The sequence below is a fragment of the Strongylocentrotus purpuratus genome, unplaced genomic scaffold (genome assembly GCF_000002235.5).
Source record: "Strongylocentrotus purpuratus isolate Spur 01 unplaced genomic scaffold, Spur_5.0 spur5_scaffold_8, whole genome shotgun sequence".
Taxonomy (NCBI): Eukaryota; Metazoa; Echinodermata; class Echinoidea; order Camarodonta; family Strongylocentrotidae; genus Strongylocentrotus; species Strongylocentrotus purpuratus.
This window is the reverse complement of record NW_022145614.1, coordinates 27,278,511-27,303,946: the sequence shown is the minus strand read 5'-3', so window position 1 is coordinate 27,303,946 and position 25,436 is coordinate 27,278,511. Positions and strand designations below refer to the sequence as shown.

Genomic DNA, 25,436 nt, shown 5'->3' with positions numbered 1-25,436 from the left:
AAAGGTGATGTACAAGGCCTTTGAAATTGTCGTAGGTTGATTTCCCGAAAGTCTAGTTGCATTTGTGTTTTATATTGATTTTTCGAATTAACGTAGTGTAAACTTAACAGCTAAAATTATCATCCACTAGTAAGAATACAAAGACAACACACTTGTTTGTCACAATTCTGGAGCCCTGTTACATTTCATATAGTATATATAAATAATTAGTCACAATCTATCTCTATACCTGGGGTTTTATATTAAACGTTGAGATAAGACGCAATTACAAAACATAATAAATTAACGCCATAATTTTTTGATTGCTAATGAGCGGTTCTGATTGGTTGGACGTCGGTAAAGAGCTTTTAGCATCAGCGAATTATGAATGATGTCGGTTTACGACACGTCAAAAGGTGGAATCTGATTGGCTCATACTCGAAAAATTACAATGGTTCTGACTTTTGATTGGTCAAAACTTTTTGTGTAACAGAGCCACGTGTTAAAATGTCACACTTGAGTGCTATCGACCCTGCCCGAGTTTGCACGTGATTTCCCGAAATTGGCCGAGTTTTCCCGAAAAGAAACAACAGAGATGGTGCAACCATTGTGCAACATCCATCACATAATAAATGCTACCAGAATGTTGAATAATATGGTGCCTTTCAGCTTGTGATTAAAATGTAGGAAAATCTCGAATGTCGATGTAGTGAAAGCGGGAATAATGATTACAGAAATATCTCGTTTTAGTAAGGAATTTGTTCAGGTTATTTAACAGCGCAAACGCTAATGGTTTTTGTGTGATTTATCATAGTAATCGTATCAATTTTGTCAAGGACATGTCACTGTGACTGTAACTACTTGTTCCGATTTGCAAGTCACTAATGTGTGTGGTTGTTCAGCTTGCATTTGAGATATGCATGCAATAGAGCTTAATCAAGCAGAATAATGAGAAGTTGACGTGCATGGTTTGCAAGAACAGGTGGCAGAATGCTTTATATAGTAGGGCACCAAGACAATACTAAACAAATACACAAAGAGAAGCGCTTCAAAAGCTGGCAAATGTCCAATAAAAGAGTGTGAAATTGCTCGGCAGACAGGGGATAAATAACAAAAAGATTGGTTCAGTAGTTGGTATTATTTGTTTTCAGTCACATGGAAAAGAGAGCTGGGAAACGGTAATGTTTTGATTATTGTATATCAAGCGTTCTATGCTTACTGTGGATTTCGTGGCGTTTTTATGTTACCTTAAAGGCTAGCGTCACGGGACATGTTTGGATGGACTTCAGGTACACGTTTCAGACTTTTTGATATCGCTTATTGGAGTTCGTCTCCCGGTAATATATCACTATCGTTGTATTTTTTTGGAATAGGATCCATAGTGGGGTTGAAGAGGAAGTGAAAATGAATGAAAATATTGTTGACTGTCATGTCTGTCTACAACCTTCAACGACATCTAGCCTATCACTTTTTTTGACTGTCTTTTCTTCTCCAAACTCCGGCGATAATTCCTCCGGCGACAATTCCTCCGGCCTTCATTTGACAAAGATTCAGGGTTAGGAATGCGATTTGGTTCCAGGTTCAAGGTAGGGTTGTGTGTAGTTCTGTTATATTGGGTCCAAAGCCGACGTTGAGATTTCGGATCGTGTAGGATACTGACTATGGAACAACGATCACCGAGCATGTTTCGTACTTAACGTTTTATCTTCAATGTTGTATCATCTATAGAAGACGTAAAATATTATCGTTAAATGTTCTTCATTTTTCGTTCTTTATATAGATCACCTCTGGATTTTTTGGTGAGTGTTTGAGATGGAAGGTGTAGCCCTGGATGCATTGAATACCAGTCAATAGATCGAGCATAACCGGAGCGATTCTTCCGATCGAGTGGTTCCCGCCGTCAATAAAAGGAATAAAAAACACCGGCTTGTACCCCCAATTTCATACGTCTACACCCCTGGTTTACAAGCTCCATCCGCCGTGGCGACGTTCAGACATTCAGGTAAAAAGAAAATCTTTCACTTTATTGTACTCTATTCTAAATCTTATTCTTTCAACCCAAATATATATGTCTACCCTCCCCCCCCCCCCCCTCACACACACACGCACACGCAGGCGCGTACGCAGGGGGGGGTGTTTGGGGGTTAAACTCCCCCCTTTGGTATTTTTATGTGTGTAAATCCCCTAAAAATCCCTAAAACCCCCCCCCCCCCCTTTGGATTTTTTTTTTTTTGTTTTGTTTTTTTTAAATTATTAAAAAAAAAAAATCAGAAAAAAAAAAAAATCACCCCCATGGCTGACCTAAGAAAGGTGACCTTACCCCCCACCCAACGGAGCAAAATGTCAATTTTTCAAATTTCGAGACAAAAAAAAAAAGTGTCCTCTTACCCCCCCCCCCCCCCCCCCCCCCCCCCCCCCCCCCCCCCCCCCCCCCCCCACTGAGCGACTTTTCGGCTGGCTAAGTCGTTGCGATTTTTTTTTGGACTCCCAAAAAAAAAAAAAAAAAGTGTCCGCTTACCCCCCCCCCCCCCCCCCCCCCCCCCCCCCCCCCCCCCCACTGAGCGACTTTTTGGCCGGCGCGATTTTCAAATTTTCCTGAGTCGTTGCGATTTCAAAACCCCCCCCTTGAAAAAATCCTGCGTACGCCACTGCGCACACGCCAATCCACGCACACCTTTGGAAGGTAGCTTCCAACGAAGGGAATACGATTGTAAATGCATATTGGTTAGGAGTGGTGGAATTTTCCACGAGGACCGGCTTCTATAGTGGTGTATATCAACTTGTACTCTTGCCAATAATGTATGTATATGTACATTATGTGTGAATGTATATATATATAGTGTGTGTAGGCCTATATATGTATAGTTATGTACGTTTATGTCCACTTATTTGCGTCTACTAAGAAACATAAGAAAGACGATTTGAAAATACATTTCTGCCAAGTATTATATCTTTATAATTCATCTATATAATTGTGTAACCTACCTGGCGAAGGAACGAGTTACATTTCGAAAAAAATAGGACAATAACTACTTCAACCTACAAAGCTAAGTATATATACAAATATTCATACATACATACGTTCATCATACATTTTGTATGTGTGTGTGAGATGAGCGCGTGTGTGTACATGCAGGAGGTATATATATAATTATGGAGCTTCTGATTTACAAACCGATGTATTTTTTTCGTTTACTGTTGACATAGTAAAACCACGAGTCCAAAAGTTCGCATTGCACTATTATTTACACTCAGTCGTTAAGAAAATCAATATTCGTAAAACCATATACAATTACGACTGTCTACACTGCTATAGTGCAAGTAAACGGCCTCGGATATTTTGAAGGGCAGTGCTTTCGATTTCGATAACGGTTGTATTTTGTGTGTTTGTACATGCATGAAAACGGGTACAGTATGGATATATTGTTGAGAAATATTGAACAAAAATATGAATTACCCCCACGCGAGCCCACAACGGTAGAAAAGTAAAACAAATAGCAACACCGTTCTCACGTGGACCTGGGTACAGTTTCCGCCAGATTGTCAACTATCATAACTATGAACTAAAAATATAACATTTGTTTCCCTCGATGGAATATGATTTTTCCCACGTGTGATCGAGGCCAGGGGTGGCGAGCTATAAAATAGCACTGTCTGACGACCCTTTCAAGTTTGGTATCATACAGGATGCTAGTGTGCAGATTTAACTGATCTTAGAAAGATAAATTCAGAATCGGTATGTTCTGTAAAACACAAATTCAGGACATATGTGTTTTTATTATTAAATTGATCATTACTATAAAAAAACGTCCTATTAATAACTTTGTCACACACACGAAGCTCACATCTAATGAAGACAAACAATGATTTGAAAGTTACTGGCAGATAATCGCAAATCTGCTGGAATTTGTCCAAAATTGTGACTTCTTACAAAGATCAGCATATTTTTAGTTTTTCATTCTTTTTATCAATGAGTCAAGTAAGTCAGATTCTTTGTTTAATGTCTGCCAGTGCAAACACCACTGTTTAAAACAGATTGCAACAGATACATTACCTGTATTTTATATAATATATGTTTTCAAAGGCGTTTTCACAATAATTATTCTGTTAAGAGATTCAAAATAAAAACAAAAAATTATCTGTCTACCAGTGCGACAACCACTATTGAAACAGAATATTCATTTTATGTATTTTATGTATAAAACCCATTTTAAAGGTGACTTCTTAAACATAGATCTGATCTCTTGATATAAACAACAGATTGAAATGGCGACCAACAGATTGCAGCATATACATTTCCTGTATTCTATTTAAAGAATGTATTTCTAAAGCGAGTTCACGGTCATAGATCTTAACTCTTTTGTCATTAAGAGCTTAAGTACAAATAAAAAGCATTATTGTCTGTCATGTCGACCATCGCTATTAAAGCAGATTGGATCCCATCATGAGTTTTTTTTTTCTAAAGCGAGTTTACGTTTCTAGATCTAAAATCGTCCTATTATGAAGCCCACTTTCACGGCAGACGACACGTGTGATATCTAATATAGATCGATAATAGCCCATTATGATAAAAGAGGAAGCGAATGTCAATTGAATGTCACATGACCTCCGGATGCTGAACCCAAGTCTGAAAGGTATGCGTTGAATTTCATCTCATTCCTTGGCGCCATTTTGCATTGTTATGCCCCAATGTTTTGGTGGCGGGTTGATATCGGGGTCATTGGGGCAATATACTTTTCCCGATTTTTTTCTTCTTATTTCTAAGTGCAAGTTTTGTCAATTCGTTAGACTATGATTGAGAATAAGTACATGACTTCAACTTTCTTTTGCTTCTGTGCATCAGCATTTGATTTCCTTCATTAGCATTGGACATTTTATACTGTATTTTCAATCTCAACTGAAAATAAGAATGGGTTCTATGTCCATACAATTTTCAGCTTTACAACAACCATCGGTGTAGAATGTGTCCATTTGAATGATTTGATTTGGTATTCATTAATTAGGTTATGTAGTTCATGGATTTTCTTCACAAATTACCTCCTTAAAACTCATGATCAAGTTTATTCGTTCATGATCACGTCCAACTTACTGAATAAATTGTTGTTGTTGTTGTTGTTGATGTTGTTGTGTGTTAGACCAAGCTGTGGAGTTGATTTACACTTTGATGTACAAACTTGGCTCGTGGACATATTTTCTCTCTCTCTCTTTTTGATGTGGTTCGTCTGGTTTATAATTTTCTCCCGACTGTGTTGTGGATACAGACAATGGAATCATGCCTTGAGACGATAATCGATTTTTCGATAATCGCCGGTGGGTTCGCGCGCGCAATTAACACTCGACTTGCATATAAAACAGAGAGCAGTACAACCGTGCCAGGTGAATGACGCAGCGGTATTCCACCACATGCAGGGCCAGAAGTTCTCCGATGCATTGTCCTCCAATATTTACGTTTGTCCCGGTCAGACGAAGGTGAACCAGACTCAACGGGTTAATTACTATGCATGGCAGTCACATGATGCGCGGTGCATTCCAGCCTTTGTTCTCCTCCATTCTTTCCAATATTTTCTTCTCGATTTTTCCCCCGGTTCATTTTAGATCAAACATCGCTTTTATTTATGTCTGTGGTTTTCTCTCCCTCTTCCTTCTTTCTCTTTCTCTTTCCCACCCATCCTCGTTATGTCTTATTTCTTCGTTTGTTCCGCTGGAGTGACTCCAAATGTCTACAAAACCATGACGGAGGTGATTGGGAGTGTGGGAGAATAAATTGGCGGGAAATCGATTAACGAATGTTCGCGCCCGTCTGATTGGTCGAGGTTTTTATGAATGGAACTGGCACATGCACACTTACTATACCCCCAAACAAATTCGACCTTGCAGGGGGGAAAAGTTCACTCCAGCATAGTAACCACGATCGTTGACTTCCCCTGTCTCTTTCCCTCTCTCACCCTCTCTCTCTCCCTCTCTCTCACCCACTCTCCCCAAGGGAAACAATCGACGGAACTCTCCACGTGGCGGGGGCATGGCCGTTTAATTATTGCGTTATGATTCCATGTATATATTATGGATGAGACGCATCCTCTCCCATAATCGTCTGTCATTGTTTTGGTCGCCGGCGCGAAGAGAGGATTGAATTATCCGAAGTACCTCGTGGTATGGCATCGAACCGGTGTTTTTTTACCGCCCACACATTCTGTCTCTATTATTTTGTTGACGTATTTTCAGTTGCATCACCCGTTTTAATTTTACGCATTTATTCGTGTGGATAGCAACGAAACGTGTGAAGTGGATGCACAGATGGTCTTAGGGGCTTCCAAAAAGGTAAACAATTCGTGAATGGTATAACTTTTTTACGTTTGTTTATAGGAATAGTAGTATAGTTTTGCTTCGTCATGTACCTGTGCTTATGTACTTTATTCCTGATTTGGAGAAAGAAAGAAAAGAGAGTTGTGCACTTATTGATTTTATAAGCGTATATCTGGTGCTGGAAGTTTTGAATATTCGTGAATGGTAGAATTAGTCTTTACTATTGACGTTTGTTTATAGGAAAAGTAGTGGTATTGCTTGGTCATGGTAGTGAATTTACCTGTGCTTATGTTTATATGTACTTTATTCCTGATTCGGAGAAGAGAGAAAAAAAGAGAGAGTTTGCATTGATTGATTTTGTAAGGATGTATTTTGTGCTGGTAGTTTGTTTTATCTATGGCCTCAGCCCCATCTTGTCAATGTGATTTTCTCATTTTACAAGATGATAATTTATTCATAGGAAATAGAAAAACGTTATCTGTGGGTACATAATGGGTATCACAGTGTGTATCATAGTGTGTACTGTATTATCAGTAATATATCAGTCAGATATAAAAACAAAAAAATATCATGAAAATATTAGTATTGGTTATTTTTATAGCGCACATAATTCTCCACCACGCAGGGTACTCAAGGTGCATTGCTCTCCACTGGCTCTGCTAGGCCACCGATTTCGGTGCTTACGTCACTCAAAGAATTCTCTCCTACCAGTACCCATTTAACACCTGGGTGGAGAGTGGCAAATGTACTATGCACATTGTCAGGATTCCTTCGTCCTATAGACCTTTTCGTGTTGTTTCAGCAATAGTAACATTTTTATATCAGTACGCCAACTGACTATCTCAGGAATATTGTGCAAATCTAAAATACCACCTCTTTTTCGAGTTGACGAGTTGTGATAATACAATTTACGTTATGTCTTTTTTTAATTCTAGCGATCTTAACGATTTAAAAAATCTTTTGTAATACAGTTCTCTTGAATTAAACATGGTTATGCTCTAACCTAATGTTTGTTCCTTAATATATTTTCGTATCAAACAACAATGAAACGTATTTGATGATACCAAACAAATATCGGTCATCTAGTATACATTTTCATTTGTGATTGACATGCAATTTCTTCAAGTAATTCTGTAGAGACTTAAAGTTCTGTTTTAATAATTCGTTGAGGTAAGACCTCCCCTTCTGATAACATGTTATCTACCGAGTCGATCACTCTCAGTTTCGTTTAATTTTGGCGGTCTTTTACTCAACCAAAAGGTGATAATCGTTTCCTCCATGCACTCGACCCTGGTCCCCTGTACTTTACCGACAACGAGTTGACAATGCTGACCCTTTTTTGTGTCAACTTTCATTTCAAATTGGTCTATTTTGAGGTTGCTTTTCCTGCTCCCGTCACCGCTATCGAACGTTGTCCTTCTAATCAACTCTCATTTTTCTATTTATTATGGAGAGACACTTTCCTACCCAAAAGTGCTTTTTGAAATTGAGAAAAATTCCTGGAATAAAACTGAGCATCCGTTACAAAACGTGCTTCACTAATGTAGACGGCGAATGGAGCGTGATGACAGCCCGTATGTTCATGTTTTTCAGGTTATGTTTCTTAAAGCACACAACAATTATAAAAGTTTTATGATATATTCCAGCTCCCAATTCATTTATTGTTTTTTGTTTGATTTTTTTTTCTCGTATATGTTGCATAACATTAACCAATTTCGATCGTATTCGATATATCCTTGTATCCCCTCCTTGCTATACATACACTTCATACATCAGATTGAAAAGCGAGATCAGGCGAGATTAAAATCAAATGATTTTAAAAGGATATCAAAGACCACTGACTAGATTTGTTATGAATATCTCAAACCGAAGAGTTATCTGTGGTACGTACTGTGTTGATTAGAAGGGATATGAAAAAGAGTAAATAAAAATTGCCCACCTAAACAAAAAAGTCTACTTTTAAGTGTGATTTTTGAGACTTTAATTGTTTGATAAAAACGTATTGTCGGGAAGTTTATTTAAAGCATCTATTGTGTATTTTTTAATCCACTGAACCCATTTTAGTCGAACTACATTTTTTCTATTCATCAGATGATATTTAAACGTCGGAGGACAGTTGCCAAAAAGAGTTGGAACAATCCTGTACCTTCTTCATTAATATGAAAGAACCTCTGCCTGTCATTCAAATTACCCCCCCAAAGAACCCTCACCAACCATACTTTTATTTGACGAAGCTGTGTATTCGGTTGTATTTGTACGAAACCAAGCAGATTTATTGAGCGCAGCCACATAATGTGTAACCGCCTTTTCGAGCACTATTTTTTTTAAATTTTGTTTGTGTGTGTAATTCTCTTCCGTTTTCCTCTTGACCATCATCAAATTATCAATTTTAGAAATAAATCACAGAGTGGCATTTCAGTGTCTCTTGTTATTGTGTCAATATGAAATATTTTTTAAATTGAATGACTGATTTATCAATATCCTTTCACCTTTCAACATGCACCAATTTGCAACCGGTAAAGATCGAGACCGCACAAAATAAAACGTGTGATCTCCTTCAATCACATTTCATGGTTTTTCAACCCTTTTGACCCATCAGTGTCTACATCCCCTTGTCAATATTATTGGTTTCCTCTACGTCTTTTGTTCCATTGATTTACCCTCCCCGGCCGTTTCAAAAGGAAGGGGGAGCTAAAAATATACCGTAGCGATCTAATAAAAATCATTTAGAGTAATACATCAATTCGGCTCATTTGGTATACAAAGCTTTCGGAGGGGAGGCATAGAGCTCTAACTGACCACAGCTTCGTTTTTTGTCACGCTCTTTTACCACTGTTATCAAAACGTATCCTTTCGGCTGAAAGGTTTCTTTTCAATTTGCTCGGCTAAATATTGGGTTTGTAGTCCCTTTGGGCAATTTTTTGCTTTTTATATTTTAGGGTTGATCGACTGGGCCGGATAGAGGTCACCTTGAGGGTGGATGGATGTGATGAACTTCGTGTGATCGGTTGGCTGGATGAATGGAGAGAGGTCTAGAGAGAGAGAGAGAGAAAGAGAGAGAGAGAGAGAGAAAGAGAGGAAGAGAGGGATGGTGATAGAAAGAGAAAGAGCCATGCGTAGAATGTCTGCTTCATAGTAGCTTAATGAAATAGAGGTTGTCTCGCAAACACGGAGTAAAACTATTAACCCGTTGGCTACTGATTTATCTAATTCCCATAGGCTTAACACAGGGACCACCAGGTTCCAGTAAGCAACGGGTTAAGATTCTGAGATAATAGATGAGAGGAGAAAATATAAACCAATAAAGAGATATTTTGTTCAGCTCAGCATTTGTGAGAAGTTTGAAGGAACTGCTGTACAAAAAGCAATAACAAATAAAGGCAGTGCTTATTCATATTCAATGTAATTTTCTTTCAGTGAATTTGTCTGTAATCATGATAATAAAGTGCATACCCATTGACGATCTCATGCTGATGTAGAAATACACAGTGGGTGGAAGAAATACGCAAACCGAACAGTCTTTAGATATACACCGTGATTGGCATGATAACACATTGAAGAAGGAAAAAAGATTAAAGCTACGACTGTATTACCACATGGATAATGTCATTGTTCATGATGTTGCTAGACACTTTCAAACCAAAGCAAATAATGAAAAGAAAAGGGAAACATTAAAGGACGGATTAAATGAGTGGTGCCGAGTTGAAGCCCCTGTGGACAAGAGTTTCAAGGGTGTGGAAAGTGCTCTAAGTAAATGGAATGAAAAGACGGGGAAAGGGAGAAGAAGAAAAGAGGAGGACGGGTTTAGGAGACGTCTTACTGGGTGCCATTGTTCGGGGTTTGATGCGAAAGATCACGTGATTAAACACGGCAGACAAGTAGCCATGAACTGTACGCACTTTTTAGCTCATGCTCGCCGACGCGGGACCTTCGTGAAATTTTCAAGATCGTTTGGTGTAAAAGGTGTTCGAAGCTTGGCCTACATGGCCTAGATCTGTACCATTATAAATGTATACTCAGTGTAGTCAGTGAGTTATAAACAAAGTAGAATTTTGCCAATTCGTAGAGTTTCAGTGTGGATGTTTTGCTTTTTCACGCAGAAATCCATTATGAAAGCTTCGAGCGTTTTCGTTTAATTTTATTTATTCATTTATAAAATTATTTTTTTAACAGGGTAGACCATTCAACATTAATTGGTCTTCCATGGGGCACTGTGGGTTAAAACATTCATTAAAGGTGCTAAACAGTCAAAGTGTTGGTGCTTGGCATCGCGTATGTATAAGCCTTGACCACTTGGACTACGTGTGTTCCCTCGCAGTCAGCCGGTGTTCCGCGTTTAACATTTTGGTGCTTGGTGTCAAATACTAGAATAGCTCTCTGTGCAACGTTAAATCTGTTCTCTTTTGGCTAATTGAATTTCAAGTTCAGTGTTAATAATCGATTTTGATGCTAAGTTTGTATTTATTTGCTTGGGGCCGTTAGCGTTGAAGCTAGTCGGAAGCCTTTTCAAAAGGGCAAACAACAAAAAATTCACGTTACCTTGGTATGTCCTTTGCCGAGAACATAGTACTTTTTACAGACAGTGGCGGTTTGTCTGATTTGTTTGTGTCTGTCTGGTTTATAATCAACAGCATGTGAAACAGTCGTCTTCTTGGAAGTATTTATAATGGGTTTGAAGGGTATCTTCTACATGTTCTATTGAAGAACAGGCCACCTTGCTATCGGTTTATCTTCGTACTTTTAAAGTTGTGCGTTTCTATATAGATATTGATAGGGAAGACCTGTCAAAAAGAACATGTAGAGTTTTACTATTAAGAGTAACACTAACCCGTACAATGAATATTCAAAGGTCCAAAAGTAGGATATCTGCAAAAAACAATTTGATATGAAATGCATGCTTACTGATTAAATGAGCTCTGTCAGTCTCTGGCTGTGCCCGGAGCAACTAGATACAGAGCAAATGCAGTATGATGCCAGCCTAGTCTTGCAGTGCAGACACTGACTGACAAAATGTGTTTTCCTGCAAACCAATCTTGACACAGATAAGCCCACTGCTTTACTGTGATACACTGTTCTGATTGGCTGTTGGAGAGTCTCCTGGACGGCATATCATTTGATCTGGGGACTACCTTTAATCTTTATCAAGCACACTATATAATGACAGTAATTCATTTCTTACGTGCCTGGTATTGTGCTCTCCACACCGTGAAAGAACAAGGTTAATCTTTTGTCTAATTTACAAAGTGGAATGTTGTACAGGTAGTTCCTTTATCATGATTTCAAGCGATGAATAGCGAAGCAAGAGAAACATTAACACCGGAAGGATGTTCTTGAATCGAATGCCTGTTAGCTGAAAAGACCATATTTATTTTAATGGCAAAATGGCAAACACCAGAAAGGGGATTGGAAAAGTTATTATCGAAACACGGTAGGAAGAGGGAGACAAAAAGGAGAGAAAGAGAGAGAGAGGTGGGGTATAAAGAAAGGCGGTAGAGATAGAGAGAGAGAGGATTTTCTTTTTAATTGATGAATGTATGACGGAAGCAGAGTGTGTTTGGAACGCAAAGAGAAGCTGCAAAATGAAGAAATATAGTAAAATCACTTTGTTTGTATCTACAGCAGAAGTTATAATTCGGCAGAATATGTTTGATACCACAGTTAATTTGAACCCCAAAGGAGGTTGTGCTAGCAAAAGGAAGTACGTATACAAGCTATATTTATGATAAACACCTTGCGATAAAATTTAACACTTTTGAATTGAAAGTTTTCTTTCAAGGCTTCTCACCTGTGTGAACTTGAAATGGTCGTCAATGTTTATGGATCAAGAATAATCAGACTTTGCTCGTTATAAGTTTTCAAAGCTGTTTTATGAGATGTGTATGCCCGGTCAACTTCCCTCGGAAAACTTAGCTAGGATATTAACCCACGAACAAACACACTACGGACATTATCAGACTCCTAGGACATTTACCCCCGGATAACTATCCCAGGGGCTAAATTATACACCCTCAGACAGCTACCCCAAAGACTCGGCTCAAAACTTCGTCCTAGGGTTGGTTGTCCAGGGTAGCAGCTGTTTGGAAAAATGTATCTTGATCTTTGCGAAATGTGTCTTGATCTTTACAAAATGTGTCTTAATCTCTAATACATTCGCAACTTATTTTGAAAATCAACTTTAGGCAATTTAAATAGCCATGTCCATCACCCTTAACAATGCGCGTCCATTACAAATGACGTATTACGTAATACGAACATGATTTCTATATAATATACAATAGGGTAATGAAATTACCCTTGAGATCATTTTACGGAAGTAGTTGAGGTCGTGTTCTTTGCAAAAATGTGTCCTGATCTTTGCAAACTTTATCTTGATCTTTGCAAAATGCTAATTGCTTTTTGCGAAATGTGTTTTCTTCTTTGAATTATTGAGAATTTGTAAAAGAATAGTTGATATTGTATAATAGAATTAAAGGAAACAGCGACACCACGTCAACCTGGGGATCGAATGAAGTTAGTACCTTATATTAAACATGCGCATGTATTTCATGGAATCGTTCTGCTTCTTTAGCCTTTGACAGTTGACATCGACCAAAAAGCTACACAAATATTGTGATGATATGACAGATAACATGACGACTTAATAACAGAATACTTGTTCATGTATGACATAATTCGAGAAATAAAGTAAAATCGTTAAAAAAAAGGAGTGGATATTGTATGGACATTTTGATTGATGTTGAACATTAATACCTGTAGTACCGAACACCAACCTTGCAGTACTCTGTTGAACCTATCTGTTCCGTTAGCCAAACCCAGTGGGATGATGATTATCTGATGATCGGTGGCAGTATATATGATTGAACCGAAGATAAGCTATAAACACACACTCAGGTGAATGGGAGACTTCATTTTTATTATGAATTTACAGAATGCAAACAACGAGACATCGTTAAAGTAAGGATTGTTATAAAACATTTTTTTGATTGATGTGGGACATGAATAGTGCCTTGTATGAAATATGCACAGAGCATTCTATAGAACTGTTCTGTTCCACTGGCTATGTTCGCCGTACCCCATGGGCTGAGCCTCTGAGAGGCCAATGTCTGATGTTCAACACCACTAACGCGAGATCACAATGCCAATGTCGCTATTATTTCGTTGTTGTTGTTGTTGCTTGCTTCCTTTAAACGGATTTCCCACCATGCACTGAACGTTGACATAACCTGGACTAAATGCCATGAATCCGTGAGCCAAAAGCGAAAGCAAAACACGGCAAAGAATAGCTCTCCCACGGCCGTTTCAAACATGGGAAGGCAATATACACTAATTAATGCCATCATAAGTCACCGGCTTTATCCGCCAGGCCTAAAGTAGTCTTTGGGAATACATGGTGTAACAATGGTTCGTTATGACCTTGTTTTGCGTGCCCTGCTCTTCCGCACCGTTAAATGCAGGAAGAGGAGGATGAGCATTTTCGGTGGAAATTTATGATAGCAGAATTAATCTGACAGGTTATTTTAATCTGATCTCGAGAATCACAAGGTGATTTTCTTTGTCAGGACAGGCTTACAATGACAGAACACTAATGTTGAAGGAAATTTCAAAAGAAAGCAGATAAAAGATGTTGATTTTAGATTAAAAAGACTCAACATAAATGCACAGCGTTCTCATCGAAGTTGGACCCATATTGATCACGTGGGTTTCCACCACGTGACAAATACTTATACATTATGTTATAAGTACTCACAAACTTCCCTACTGTTCCTGAATCCTTCAAGAGATTTCACGAATAAAGATTGTATCTCGGTTCGTTGCAATCTAGTTCAATCCAATGACATTTACTTTCCACAATAGAAGAGCACATCATTGTTCACTACTTATTATGTAATGCAATGCACAGTTATCCTTACAGCAAAGAATTGCGACGAAAAGGTTAAACTACTTAATGTTTTATTGGTATTTCCAGAACATTTTAACCTTGAAAATGTTTTTTAATCGCCGAAAATTACTGTCTGCCATCGAAATGCATTCTTAGTTCGAATCGATGCATTGACTACGAATTTGTTATAGCTTAAATATCTGTGTATATCTTGTCTGGTGATATTCCCTTTGAATAATTTGGAATAAAACGTTGGATAAAACATCCAATGGGAAGTAGAAAGGATTTTGTAAACACTATCGTCGCATTTCCAATGTAAAGACACTGTATGTACAATGCAACATATACAGTGTTCTTGGTAATAAATGGAATATAATATCACACACACCCAGCCAAGTAACGCAGGTGCTCATGTTTCCTGGAGGGCTATCGTAAACTTCACGCTCAAATCGATATGAGACGCCATTTACTGCTGATAAATGAACTTGAATCTTTGGGTAATGAAATCTGTGGATCATCGTGTTACATTATACAGGCGTATCCAGAAAATTAAAAGATAGGGGCTGAATCCTTCCGCGGTCTGGAGGGGTGGGGGAAATGTACCCCTAGGCAGGTTTGATAGGCTTTCATACATACGAGCTGTATACATGTACGTCGGCGCTACCCTTTCCTGAATATACCCCTGTATAGGCCGCACTTACTGCTTTTCATATGTCATGGTATTTGCATTGATAAAGAGATGTTCTTAAAGGTAAAGACCAGTATTGGAAAAGCCCCAATTTAAAAAAAAAATGAAATGGTAGCTCTCATTACCAATCATGTGAAAGAATATGTTTTGACTAATGCATGATGATACAAAATTTGCCGGGAAACCGCCTACTAATTCATATATTTCGTAAATTTTTTTCTCTCATGGTCTGTGAGAGATATAGGGTAGTCCCATATACATCTTTCTGTGTATAGTGCTTGTAACTTTACGAAGAATGGGCCAAATTTCTTATCATTTTGATGATTCCAGAACCTTGCAGATGCTAGATGCTAGATGATCAACCTTTTCTGATCGATTCCACAACGTTTCTTTCACAATGCAATCGCATGACCATAACTGGTCTTTACCTTTAAAGATATACCCAAACGATTCATCTGCAGCAAATTCACTATAATTGGAAAACATTATGATCGATTAGGTGGGGACGAACATTTCTGGGGAAGAGCATGGAGTTATTAAGATTTGATCACTATGTTCGCGCTAACCATGCTAACTGCAATTTGTAATTATCATTACCAGGATTAAAGGTTAAATTCCGTTCAATATAAGATGATTTCTTCATGCTAGCAAACTGATCATTTCAATTAGTTGCGAAAAAAACTTTAAACAAATTAATTATCAAGAGTACCGAAGGTTAAACTCCACTCAATAGCTCTGCTCAAATTATATGTAGGTGAGTCATTTCATTTTAATCTGCGAGTTAACTGATAATTTAAATTAATATAATCATACTTATCATCAACATGGTCAAAGGTCAAATGCTATAAGCGTGTAAATTCAAAGAAATGCCTTAATGATAACAATCTCTAGGCTAAAAGTTTACAAAACTACTGTAGTGTGTATATCTTTTTTTCCTTCAAACTTGATGAAGAAATCTTGCCTCAGCTTTAGAATCAAATCAAAGAGCGCATTCGGGGATGGTCGTGACCTAATGTCATGGTCCATTTAGTAGGTAATGTATCGAGTCAGCAATTACACATGTTGAGAAGTAGCTTTAGCTTATTTACGTACTTGCATTCTTCCAAATACTGAAGGTTACCTTCCAAAACAAATATTTAAAACATATACTATTGATCGATTTCCGGACATTTGTTAATGAACTAGCAATGAAATTCTATTCAATATTTGTTTGTTCCCAAAACTCTTTACCAGAAGTGCTTCTTTCCAAAAACGATGGTTAGGTTAGAGCAAAGTTAAATGGGGATTTGCCGTTTGAGAGGGCTAGATTGTATAATTGACTTTTCAAGTTCAAAGTTTATGAGTGTGGTTTTGCAAAGACATGTTTGACGAGGGATTTTCTGAATAGAATCCCTTTGTACTGATGCTACACTTTTCGCCATCTTTGAAAGTTGATTTATCGGCATGTCAGCGAGTCTTTTAATACCTCGCTATCTTTTTGTTTGGGATGTAATTTGGGATTGTGTCGCAGACGAAGGAAGGGGCTTTTTAGCTTCGGCGCTTGATATAAGTTCTGAAGCGAAAATGTTTTTCATTAGCGCTTCTGCACGAGTCATGTTGGTGTGTGCTGCAGTGAAGACCCGACGTGTACTTTAGAACTTGGAATAGGTCCCACACGCCCACACCTAATCCACTGCTCATAATGACATAGCTGTACTTGAAAGAAACCGAGTGCTTCGATTTAATTGAACATTGCAACGAATGATATTTGTGATTTCGCACGTACATATCGCTCCAATAAACAGGACATAGCAGGAGCTATTGTCGCCGACATCCAAGATATATATATTCTTCTATCTATATATTTGGGGAAGGTATGCATGGTATGTCGCATCCTATAGTTCACCAGTTCGGGTAAGTATCTCGATTGAATAAGGTGGAATCATATTATTTACTGAACATGACGCCATTTTTATAATGAACTGCTGTATATCTGCTGCATTATCAATCGTCTATGATGTATTACATGCAATTCACGTTGCACACACGGAGCCAATCTCTGACGCAGAACTGTTACAGCGATTGGCACTGTTTCCGACGCTCCATCTGAAAGTGGCAACGTATAGAAAGCGATTACGAAATCGTCGGCGAGAACATTGCGTTGAATTATTGGCGCGTGCGCCAATTGTCTTCATAGGCTTTATTAGCGTAGGTAATAACGCAACGTAGCTGACGTCTCTTTTACAAAAGGTAGAAGCATTTTTAAACCCACCCAGTGAATCTCTTTTTACAAGTGGGGTGCTACACAGGTCACAGGCACAAGTAAAATATTGGGGTTATTCAACATGCTCAAAGGGAAGGGAGTGAAGTGCCCTATGCCGTGGTGAGCACGTGTCTATCAAGTCGTGCGGTCAAATATGAGACTGCTCTGAACCCCCAGCCCCCTCTACCACGGGCCTCCCATTGTATCATAAAACCACACAATTTGTGTGAATTTACTTGTACTTAAGATACCCTCAAGCTGCATATAGGTTGTATAGTAATGGCAACACATTCACGACAATGGTCCAACGTATCTGCAGCAGGACAGCCCTAACACCAACCAACCACCCTACCCAATCCCAACGACCACATCCACAATTAAATTTTGGAGTAAAGTCGCTCAAGTTTGCCATTAGCTCTCGCTGGCGTCAGAACGATTTCAAGACTTATGACAAATACATTACGGGAGAGAAAGGAGATTTGAAAGGTAGATTTTCAACAAAAGCAATCCGCGGCTTTTAAAAGAAAATCCACTTCCTGCACATAATTTCTACGAGAAGATAAAGGAAAAGCGATGTCTCTCCTCGTTTGATGTGCCCGTGAGCTTGCAAATACAATTTTACTGTCGTATTTCTGCCTTGAGAACGAAAATGATATTGAATGTTATTCAAAGTCAAGTCGGTGGTTGGATGGGCAATCGCAATGGTCTTTTTGTTCTTTTGTGTGAGACGCAAGTCTAGATGGATATAAATCTGCGCCTTGCTGATCTTGCTCGCCAAATCGGTATTTTACCAAATCCCCTTTTTTCATGGAGATTTGAAATCAATTCTTTTCCAACAAGAATGTAATTCACATTTTATCGTTTATCCATTTCACAGTCATGACAGTGGTTTGGTTCTTCTTTGCTACTGCTTTATGTATGGTTGTAACAATGTCTCTTTTGATCGTGAATGTTTCTGTCATAATAATAACTAAACACATGATGATGAAAATAATGATGTTTTTTTTTTGGTGTAGTTCATATTATGATGATACAATGTATCAACGCGCTTCCAAGGTGCTTTTGAAAATTATGACCCCAGTTCAACTCCGTTACCTGCTACCAAAACACATCGCGTGTCCTGGAATAAATCTTACGGAGTACTCAATTACCATGGTTACCTCGATTACTACACCTGGGTGGAGAGTGGCAAAGTTAATGTAAACTAATGGCTGCCAAAGATCATGTCATGGCATAGCTACATCCAACGACCTTCGCATTTCGAATCCGAGTACCGCTCGAATCCGACAAAAACAATAGTCTCGATCATTTGAGCATCATGACATTTTGAGAAGCAGTACTTTAAGAAAGAAGATAATATAATACAGTAGAAATGTGGAGCTGAAAGTACATATTGAGAATCACTGCTACACTGAAACTTCAGAATGTGTTTGTTGAAACATGGACATACCCATGGTTGAAATAACATGGATTTTGGTTAAATATAAATACAACGTTGATTGAGCGTAAATCTATGGCTCATCGTGTATTGATCAAACTTAAGATCAATCATAACTCTTCATATTACGCGGTCCAGGGTACCGTCTTAAAGAGAGTTGCGATTGATTCAAATCAATCGCAACTTGAAAGTAATCGCAACTCCTATTTATTAAGTACACAGTCGCGACTGATTTTAAGTTGCGATTGATATGAATCAGTCGCAACTCTTTAATACTGGGCCCAGAACTTGTCATATTGTACCTTTGGACAGGTAGTATATATTGATTTTGATCACTGCTACAGGCCTTTCAGTCTATTATCCATTCTGTCTGTGATTGATCGTAGACTGTCTGCAGCCGTGATTACCATCAAAGGCAAACCATCAAGCCATTACCGATCTTTTGTTGAATTGGGTCCTTTGAGATTACCCTCGTCTCCCTACGGACAGACACTCCCTCGGTATTTCGATTGTACCACGTTTGCTCAAGTGACAAATTCCTCCGCGATCAATGTTTTACACGTCTGGAGGAGTACGTCTCATGAATTCTATCCTGGATCCAATACTAACGCTAACCCTAAATCTTCGACGAAATGTAAATCCGGAGCAAAACGTCGGACCCTCGATATTTCCTGCCCACATTATCTACCTGATCATACTGATGGTACCCATGCGCACACTCGTCAAATGTTGTGAGCTCATAAACAAAGTCTACAACTTTTCAAAGCATGGGCTTTAATAAGCTTGATTCTCATAGCTTCAACCCAGCTGGATCCAACACTCTAACTCTAAAATCAAATCTTTGACGATGTCCAAATTCAATCTGAGCTAAATGTTGGCGAAGCAAATGTAGAATATCTCCGATTTGTTGTGCCAATACACACGTTCTGCAAACCTTAGATCAGGTGGTTTGACTCTCAGCTCGTTAACACAGTCTGCAACTCTGCAAAACATTGGCTATATGTTTATCATAACGTGTGTCCTTCATTGCTTCATGCACTGAAACGAGAAAGAAGTGTTAACACAGGCACCAAAGCAAGCTGAAAGGGGTTGTGCACGACACAGGAAACAAATCTCTGAGCAATGGTAACTAGGTTTCCGACATCACTGATTTAATTTATTGAAGCGCAGATAATATGACCTCGCATTAGCCTACAGTAATTTTTCTGGTTCAAGGTCATTCCTTACCGCCATTATTAAAATGATGATGCTATTATTGATGGAAGAGAATAAACCGCAATAATCTCCTTGCTAACGCTGCACCAGACGGAGACGTTGATATGGGTTTTAAGGTACCATCTAAAAGCCACTCAAGATATCAGTTCCTCGACTCACAAATTAGATTTAATTCTTGTAATTTCCGTTAAAATAAGCCTTACAAACACTAAGAATTCATGAATAATGGTTCTTCATTTAGAATATAGTAATATCAATCATATTTCTAAAGTGTTTTTTAGTTAATCCCACAGTTTGTGCAGTAGGTTTCATACATCAGTTGTTACTATGTCAGGTATGTTCAACATCAAGAGTAACCGATGCGATAAACATGTGCATTAGATTTGAATACATGAACTTGTTTTTTGAAGTCCCATTTATTTCTGTCTTTGCTATGGTCATTCTCTCTTTAAGAGCAATGAAAAAGCATCTGCATTGTTGTCGATCATGGTTAAAGATCCTCGCTAGGACCAGCCCAAATTATATGCAGTTTATTTTCATGGTGTGTATCTCAGTGCATTTTAACAGACCTGAGCTAAAGTTCCTTCAGCAATACTGGTTCATATGCGTCTGAAAATATGGATGTTTGTTTTCTTTGAGTATCTTTAGTTGGTAGTCGTATGACCTCAATTACTGCATCTGCATTATCTTGGGGGACAGTACCTTATGTCAAAGTCACATGTTACACCTATGAATACGAATGGAGGAGAAGCAGAGGATTGACTGCAACAGGGTCACTGACACTCCATTTAATAGGCCAACGACTCCAACCATTGTTCCATCTACCCATTTATCAACTCTTTAATTTAACTGCACTTCATAGTGCTGAGAAGGCTTTCAAAGAAGAAACAGCTGAGAATGAAATAGAATTCGAACACAAGGAGAACGAAACCTCGACTAGACACCATCCCCTGATGTTTGAGGTTTGACAACAGAACACTCGATTCAGGTATAATTGGGTCGGTATGGGACGTTACAAATCAAGGGGATTTAGAATCAATCGTGTTGCTCTTAAAATATTTTGAAAAGTTACCCAGATATTTATGAACAACAATACCCAGCTATTGAAAAATTGAGCCGATTCTACAGGGTTCCTTTGTGACGGAGCACGTATCGGGACTACCTGTAGTGATATAATACAGAATACGCCATTGGGTATAAACATGGGATGAAAAAGACCTTTAGTACCTTTAGAATGTAACTGTCAAAACTTCCTTACATCTGCAAGGTAGGTAAAGTACAACAGACAATGGGTGTCATAAGCCATCAATCTACGATGTCTGAAGAATATTGCGAATGGTTTATGAAACATGACTTTTATGATCACAGTGACACTCTTTGTAGAAAATACCTTTTTCTTTTTGATAATCAATACATACAGTCGCGATGACGTCGCTGATTCTATGATTGCTATTTGGAGGAATAGCGAGCTTCTCAGTATACGGAAGGTACATCCTGAACATGTTTGTGAAGATATCAACTCAAACGAAGTTCAGGGAAATAATTGAATGTTGTTTCTGGCGTTTCTAGAATTAAAGAAGTTCAGACTCTTGGTATAGAAAGGTGTACTGCGATAGTGAGACATTGAATTGGAACGGATTTTAGTGGATGAGATGGGCGTTGGTGTTTATTGCGTGTCTTAAAAAGGGCTCGTTAAGAGAGATCTACGTACTTGCACAGGACAAAGTAGCTTAGAGAGGGTTTGTCAACCAAGTCACCAGGAGTCGGGGACGACTCGATGGCACCTATCACAACAGAAAGGGCTACCAGATGCCTGAACCAAAATGAGTGGTAGCCATATTAGCGTTCGAGTTATATCAGGGCATTGCAAAATCAGGAACGATGAACTGTCTGTGTGGTGCAATCACCTTCGAAGATTCTACATGAACTTCTACATGTTTCCGTTCTTTCCAAAGGCCACACTGATGTTAGTTTGCCTTGAATATACCAATATGCAGTCACTTTGTTTTGTAATTTCTTTGTCGAGGTAATGTCTCTGTCTTGTTCTTCCTAGCCTAACAAATGATCATGCCACTGTTTTACTTTTATATCTTTCAGAGTTCATCTGGACCCGGAGTGACACAGCAAGATGGATAAACTCCTCCCAAGTCTCATCCTGATGTCCCTTTTTCTTGCCAGTGACGTCGCTTCTCAGTTGGTCGATCTGTCAACACCATTGGCCACCGACTTCCCACCAGAACACCCTACAGACATCAGAACTGATACAATACTCGTTGCAGCTGGTGGCACAAGAGGAGATGGAGTGATAGATGAAAGAACTAGCACAGACCTAGCAGAGACGACAATCCCGAATAAGGAATTCAAATCAACGTCGGTACAGAGCGTTGGTAAGGTCCACTCGGGTTGGCCCACCGCTTCCACGAGGACAAACTTTACTGCTGGCGCTGCCATCAAAGCGTTTTTAGTAGAATCAAATCCAGCGGAAGGGGACACGATAACGCTTAGTTGCGTTGTGTTAGATCCAACAATCTTGACAGCGTCTTGGTACAAGGTGGAGCGATTGAGCACGCACGATATTCTTGCTCCTGCAGCGGACGTTCAACGCATGTCAGTATCGCACGATACGTCAGACGATACGCGTCGCATTTTTAATCTGACGATCGAATTCGTGCATAGTAATGACAGCGGCGAGTACACGTGTCGGGGCATCAACCGCCCTGGAGCAGCAGCAACTCTCGACATCACAGTCAGGTACGTGCCGGAGTTGCATTACCCAGAGTGCTACCTGAATGGCAAAAGACAAGCAGCAGTAGTGGAAGGTGATACTTTAAGATTTGAGTGTCAGTCGGAGAAGGGAATCCCACCATGGCATTTGATTTGGTTTCGACAACTTAATAAAAGCATCGATGTGATATCCACACCAATCGAGGATCGCTCGGAATTTATTTTTAGTGAACATTCTGTCGTGGCGACACCTGAATTGACTGGTGCCACGTTCATATGTTCGTTAGTATGTTTATCGCATGAGTGCCTCAAGTCGAACAGGAACGCTCCAAGGAACTGCAATATCGGACCCTTGATCGTCAATAAGCGGCCCTCTCCCACGACGCCGGAGATCATCACCATTGACCCTGGGATGCCGATCGCGTCGGAGGGCGACGATATCGAGTTCGATTGTTCGACGACGCTTGAGGACGGCAACGCTGTCTGGTTTCCAATCGGCGGCGAACCACCGCCCGAGGACCATATCATCATCTCTGATGACGGCTCGCACATGGCCATCAAGAACGTGCGGACGAACGATACTGACGTGATGGCATGCGGGATCTTCTGCCAGGAGAAACTGGTCACCGTCCGGCAGGCCAATCTGGAGATCCTTCGCAAACCTATAATCACTCCAGAGCCGACGACGAGGGAAACGACCGCGTCGCCGACAACGACGCTGTCGCTGCCAGCAATATTAACTGTCACAGAGAGACTAAGAAACAATGCAGTGGGTAGGGACAAAAAAAGAGAACAAGATATCCGGACGGAAAGGAGAATAAAAATCAGCACACCTTTAGCACTGATTTTCATGCTCGTTTTATTAGTTATACTCTTGGTTATTGTTGTGCGGCTTAGGAGACATTCGTACCAGAGAGCCGCCACAGAACCGCCCGATATACGCTATTCCGTATGACACGGAACAAGTGTATCAGACTTTTCCTCACAAAGAACACTATAAACAGCTGTGTGAAACCTCAACGTGACATCCATTGGACGTTGCCGGTGTGAGGAGACATTGCCGACTTTAAGAATCATCAGACAACTTCGTGATGCATTGAAAACAACGAAGGGATCTGTGATCTTCTTAAAAGCAAAAAATATTTTCGTTTTGCTTTCTGTGGCGGTACATTATTTTGTGATCTATGCTTCTGTCTTGCATGATATTTTAAAAACATATCTTTATACTATTTTATAATGTAATCATGCGGTCCCATCAATTCTTTACATAATGATATCATGTTATTAAAACATGACCCAACTTGACCTTAATGTTACAAATACCTTATGTTCATTATTCCAATTTGATATACAGACAATGAGGTTTATTCAAAATCAATGAACTACATTGAGCTTAATTATCACCCAAGGTGTGTGCTCAAATTGAATAAATCAGACATCTTTCGATAATTAATCACAATCAAATCTAACTCATTATTCATTAACTTATTCTGATTATTCCTTCAAACATCGTTCAACGAGATGAAACATTGATCATTGTTAGGCTGTTTGGCCCCGAAAAGTACAAGAGATAATTGTGTGAAGTGCCAGGAGTGTAATGTTTGATAGAATATGATCGCTATGTAAGAACTCACTACTATTATCATTATTATCATTTGTTGATTTACGAAAAAAAAATAATTCCTTACTATACTGCCCTTTTCTACGTCGTTTATCTTCATCAATTGTATTTATCTTGCCATTAAACATTTGTTACCTTTTTTTAATACATCGGTGATTGTTTTTTAGGGAAATTACATTTTCAATTGTTTATTCAGTATTCAAAATATTGTTCGGTTAGAGTATGTTCTCTACAAAGACGGTATTTGTATCACCTGTACGATAAAGGATCATATTATTTACCTTAATGGTTCCGTGTCTACAAAAGTATTATGAATTCACATTATAGATTGCCATCATTAAACATTGTATGTAATCATATATCCATGGCAATGAAATTCATTAGCAACATTTATTGCGGGAATCAGTAACAGTAAGCCTTATTGCACGCAAGGAGTCACCTCAATAGACGATTTTCGCAATGTTATCAAATTTAATGCACAAATCTTTGTTACAAATTATTTCATTCACCTGTTACGAATAATTGTATTTTAATAGTCAAGATGCGAGTTGCATACATTAATTGTTGCCAGATAGGACAAACATTATGGCTTATCCTACCTAACAGCACGTAATGCACATGTATGCACTTCGCATTCTGACTATTGTACTCTAATTAATCATAACATGTGAATGAAATAATCTATAACGAGGCACTTATCAAAGATTTGTGCATTACATTTGATGACATTACGAAAATGTCCTGTTGAGTCTTAATTTCGTGCTTCAGTCGAATCCATGTATATGCGCATCCACAAGTAATTCAAAGGTATATGTCTGCACTGTTAGTCTTGTAATTCTTTTGAAAGATGTAACTCTCAAATTGAATGTCAAATACCGCGGCCGTCATTGACGTAACCCTACGTCAGCAAAATAACGTAGTATTACGTCAGGTAAAATGACGTAGTATTACGTCAGGTAAAATGACGCAACTCTACGTCAGGTAAAATGACGCCTCGTATACGAGGGGTATGATAAAATGAGTTAACGGTGGTCTTGACGCTGCGTCATTAACATAATGGTGACGTAATAAGTTTCTATTCTAAATTTCTATTTTGTAATACATGTAATAACATCTATAAAGGTGCTGACATTTTTTATTAGGGGATGCAGAAGTAAACCTGAACGACCTCTTCCCTTTTTATATAGTATTTATATGATTTGGGACCATTGTGGTAGTAGGAATAGAGTTATATCAAATATCACTGACGAACATATTGCAACCTAAGGAACTCGTTGATTGAAAAAATGAAAACCTGTTACTGGGTATGAACTCATATTTCAAGTGATATTTTAATTCCGTATTTTG

General features: G+C 38.8%; 1 protein-coding gene across 2 annotated transcripts in view; it reads left to right on the top strand.

The window, feature by feature from the left end:
• Positions 1-25,025, top strand: part of LOC100891646 — a 49,232-nt gene extending 24,207 nt beyond the window's left edge. Inside the window, exons 2-3 of one of the 2 annotated variants that reach the window (XM_003728043.3) lie at positions 1,760-1,981; positions 21,842-25,025. In XM_003728043.3, the coding sequence (XP_003728091.1) occupies positions 21,873-23,423 (1,551 nt within the window). In that variant the 5' untranslated portion in view covers positions 1,760-1,981; positions 21,842-21,872 and the 3' untranslated portion in view covers positions 23,424-25,025. Of the gene's footprint in view, positions 1-1,759; positions 1,982-5,956; positions 6,298-21,841 lie in introns of those variants that run through there. The other variant, XM_003728044.3, reaches the window with a different exon arrangement.
• Positions 25,026-25,436: the final 411 nt, after the last annotated feature.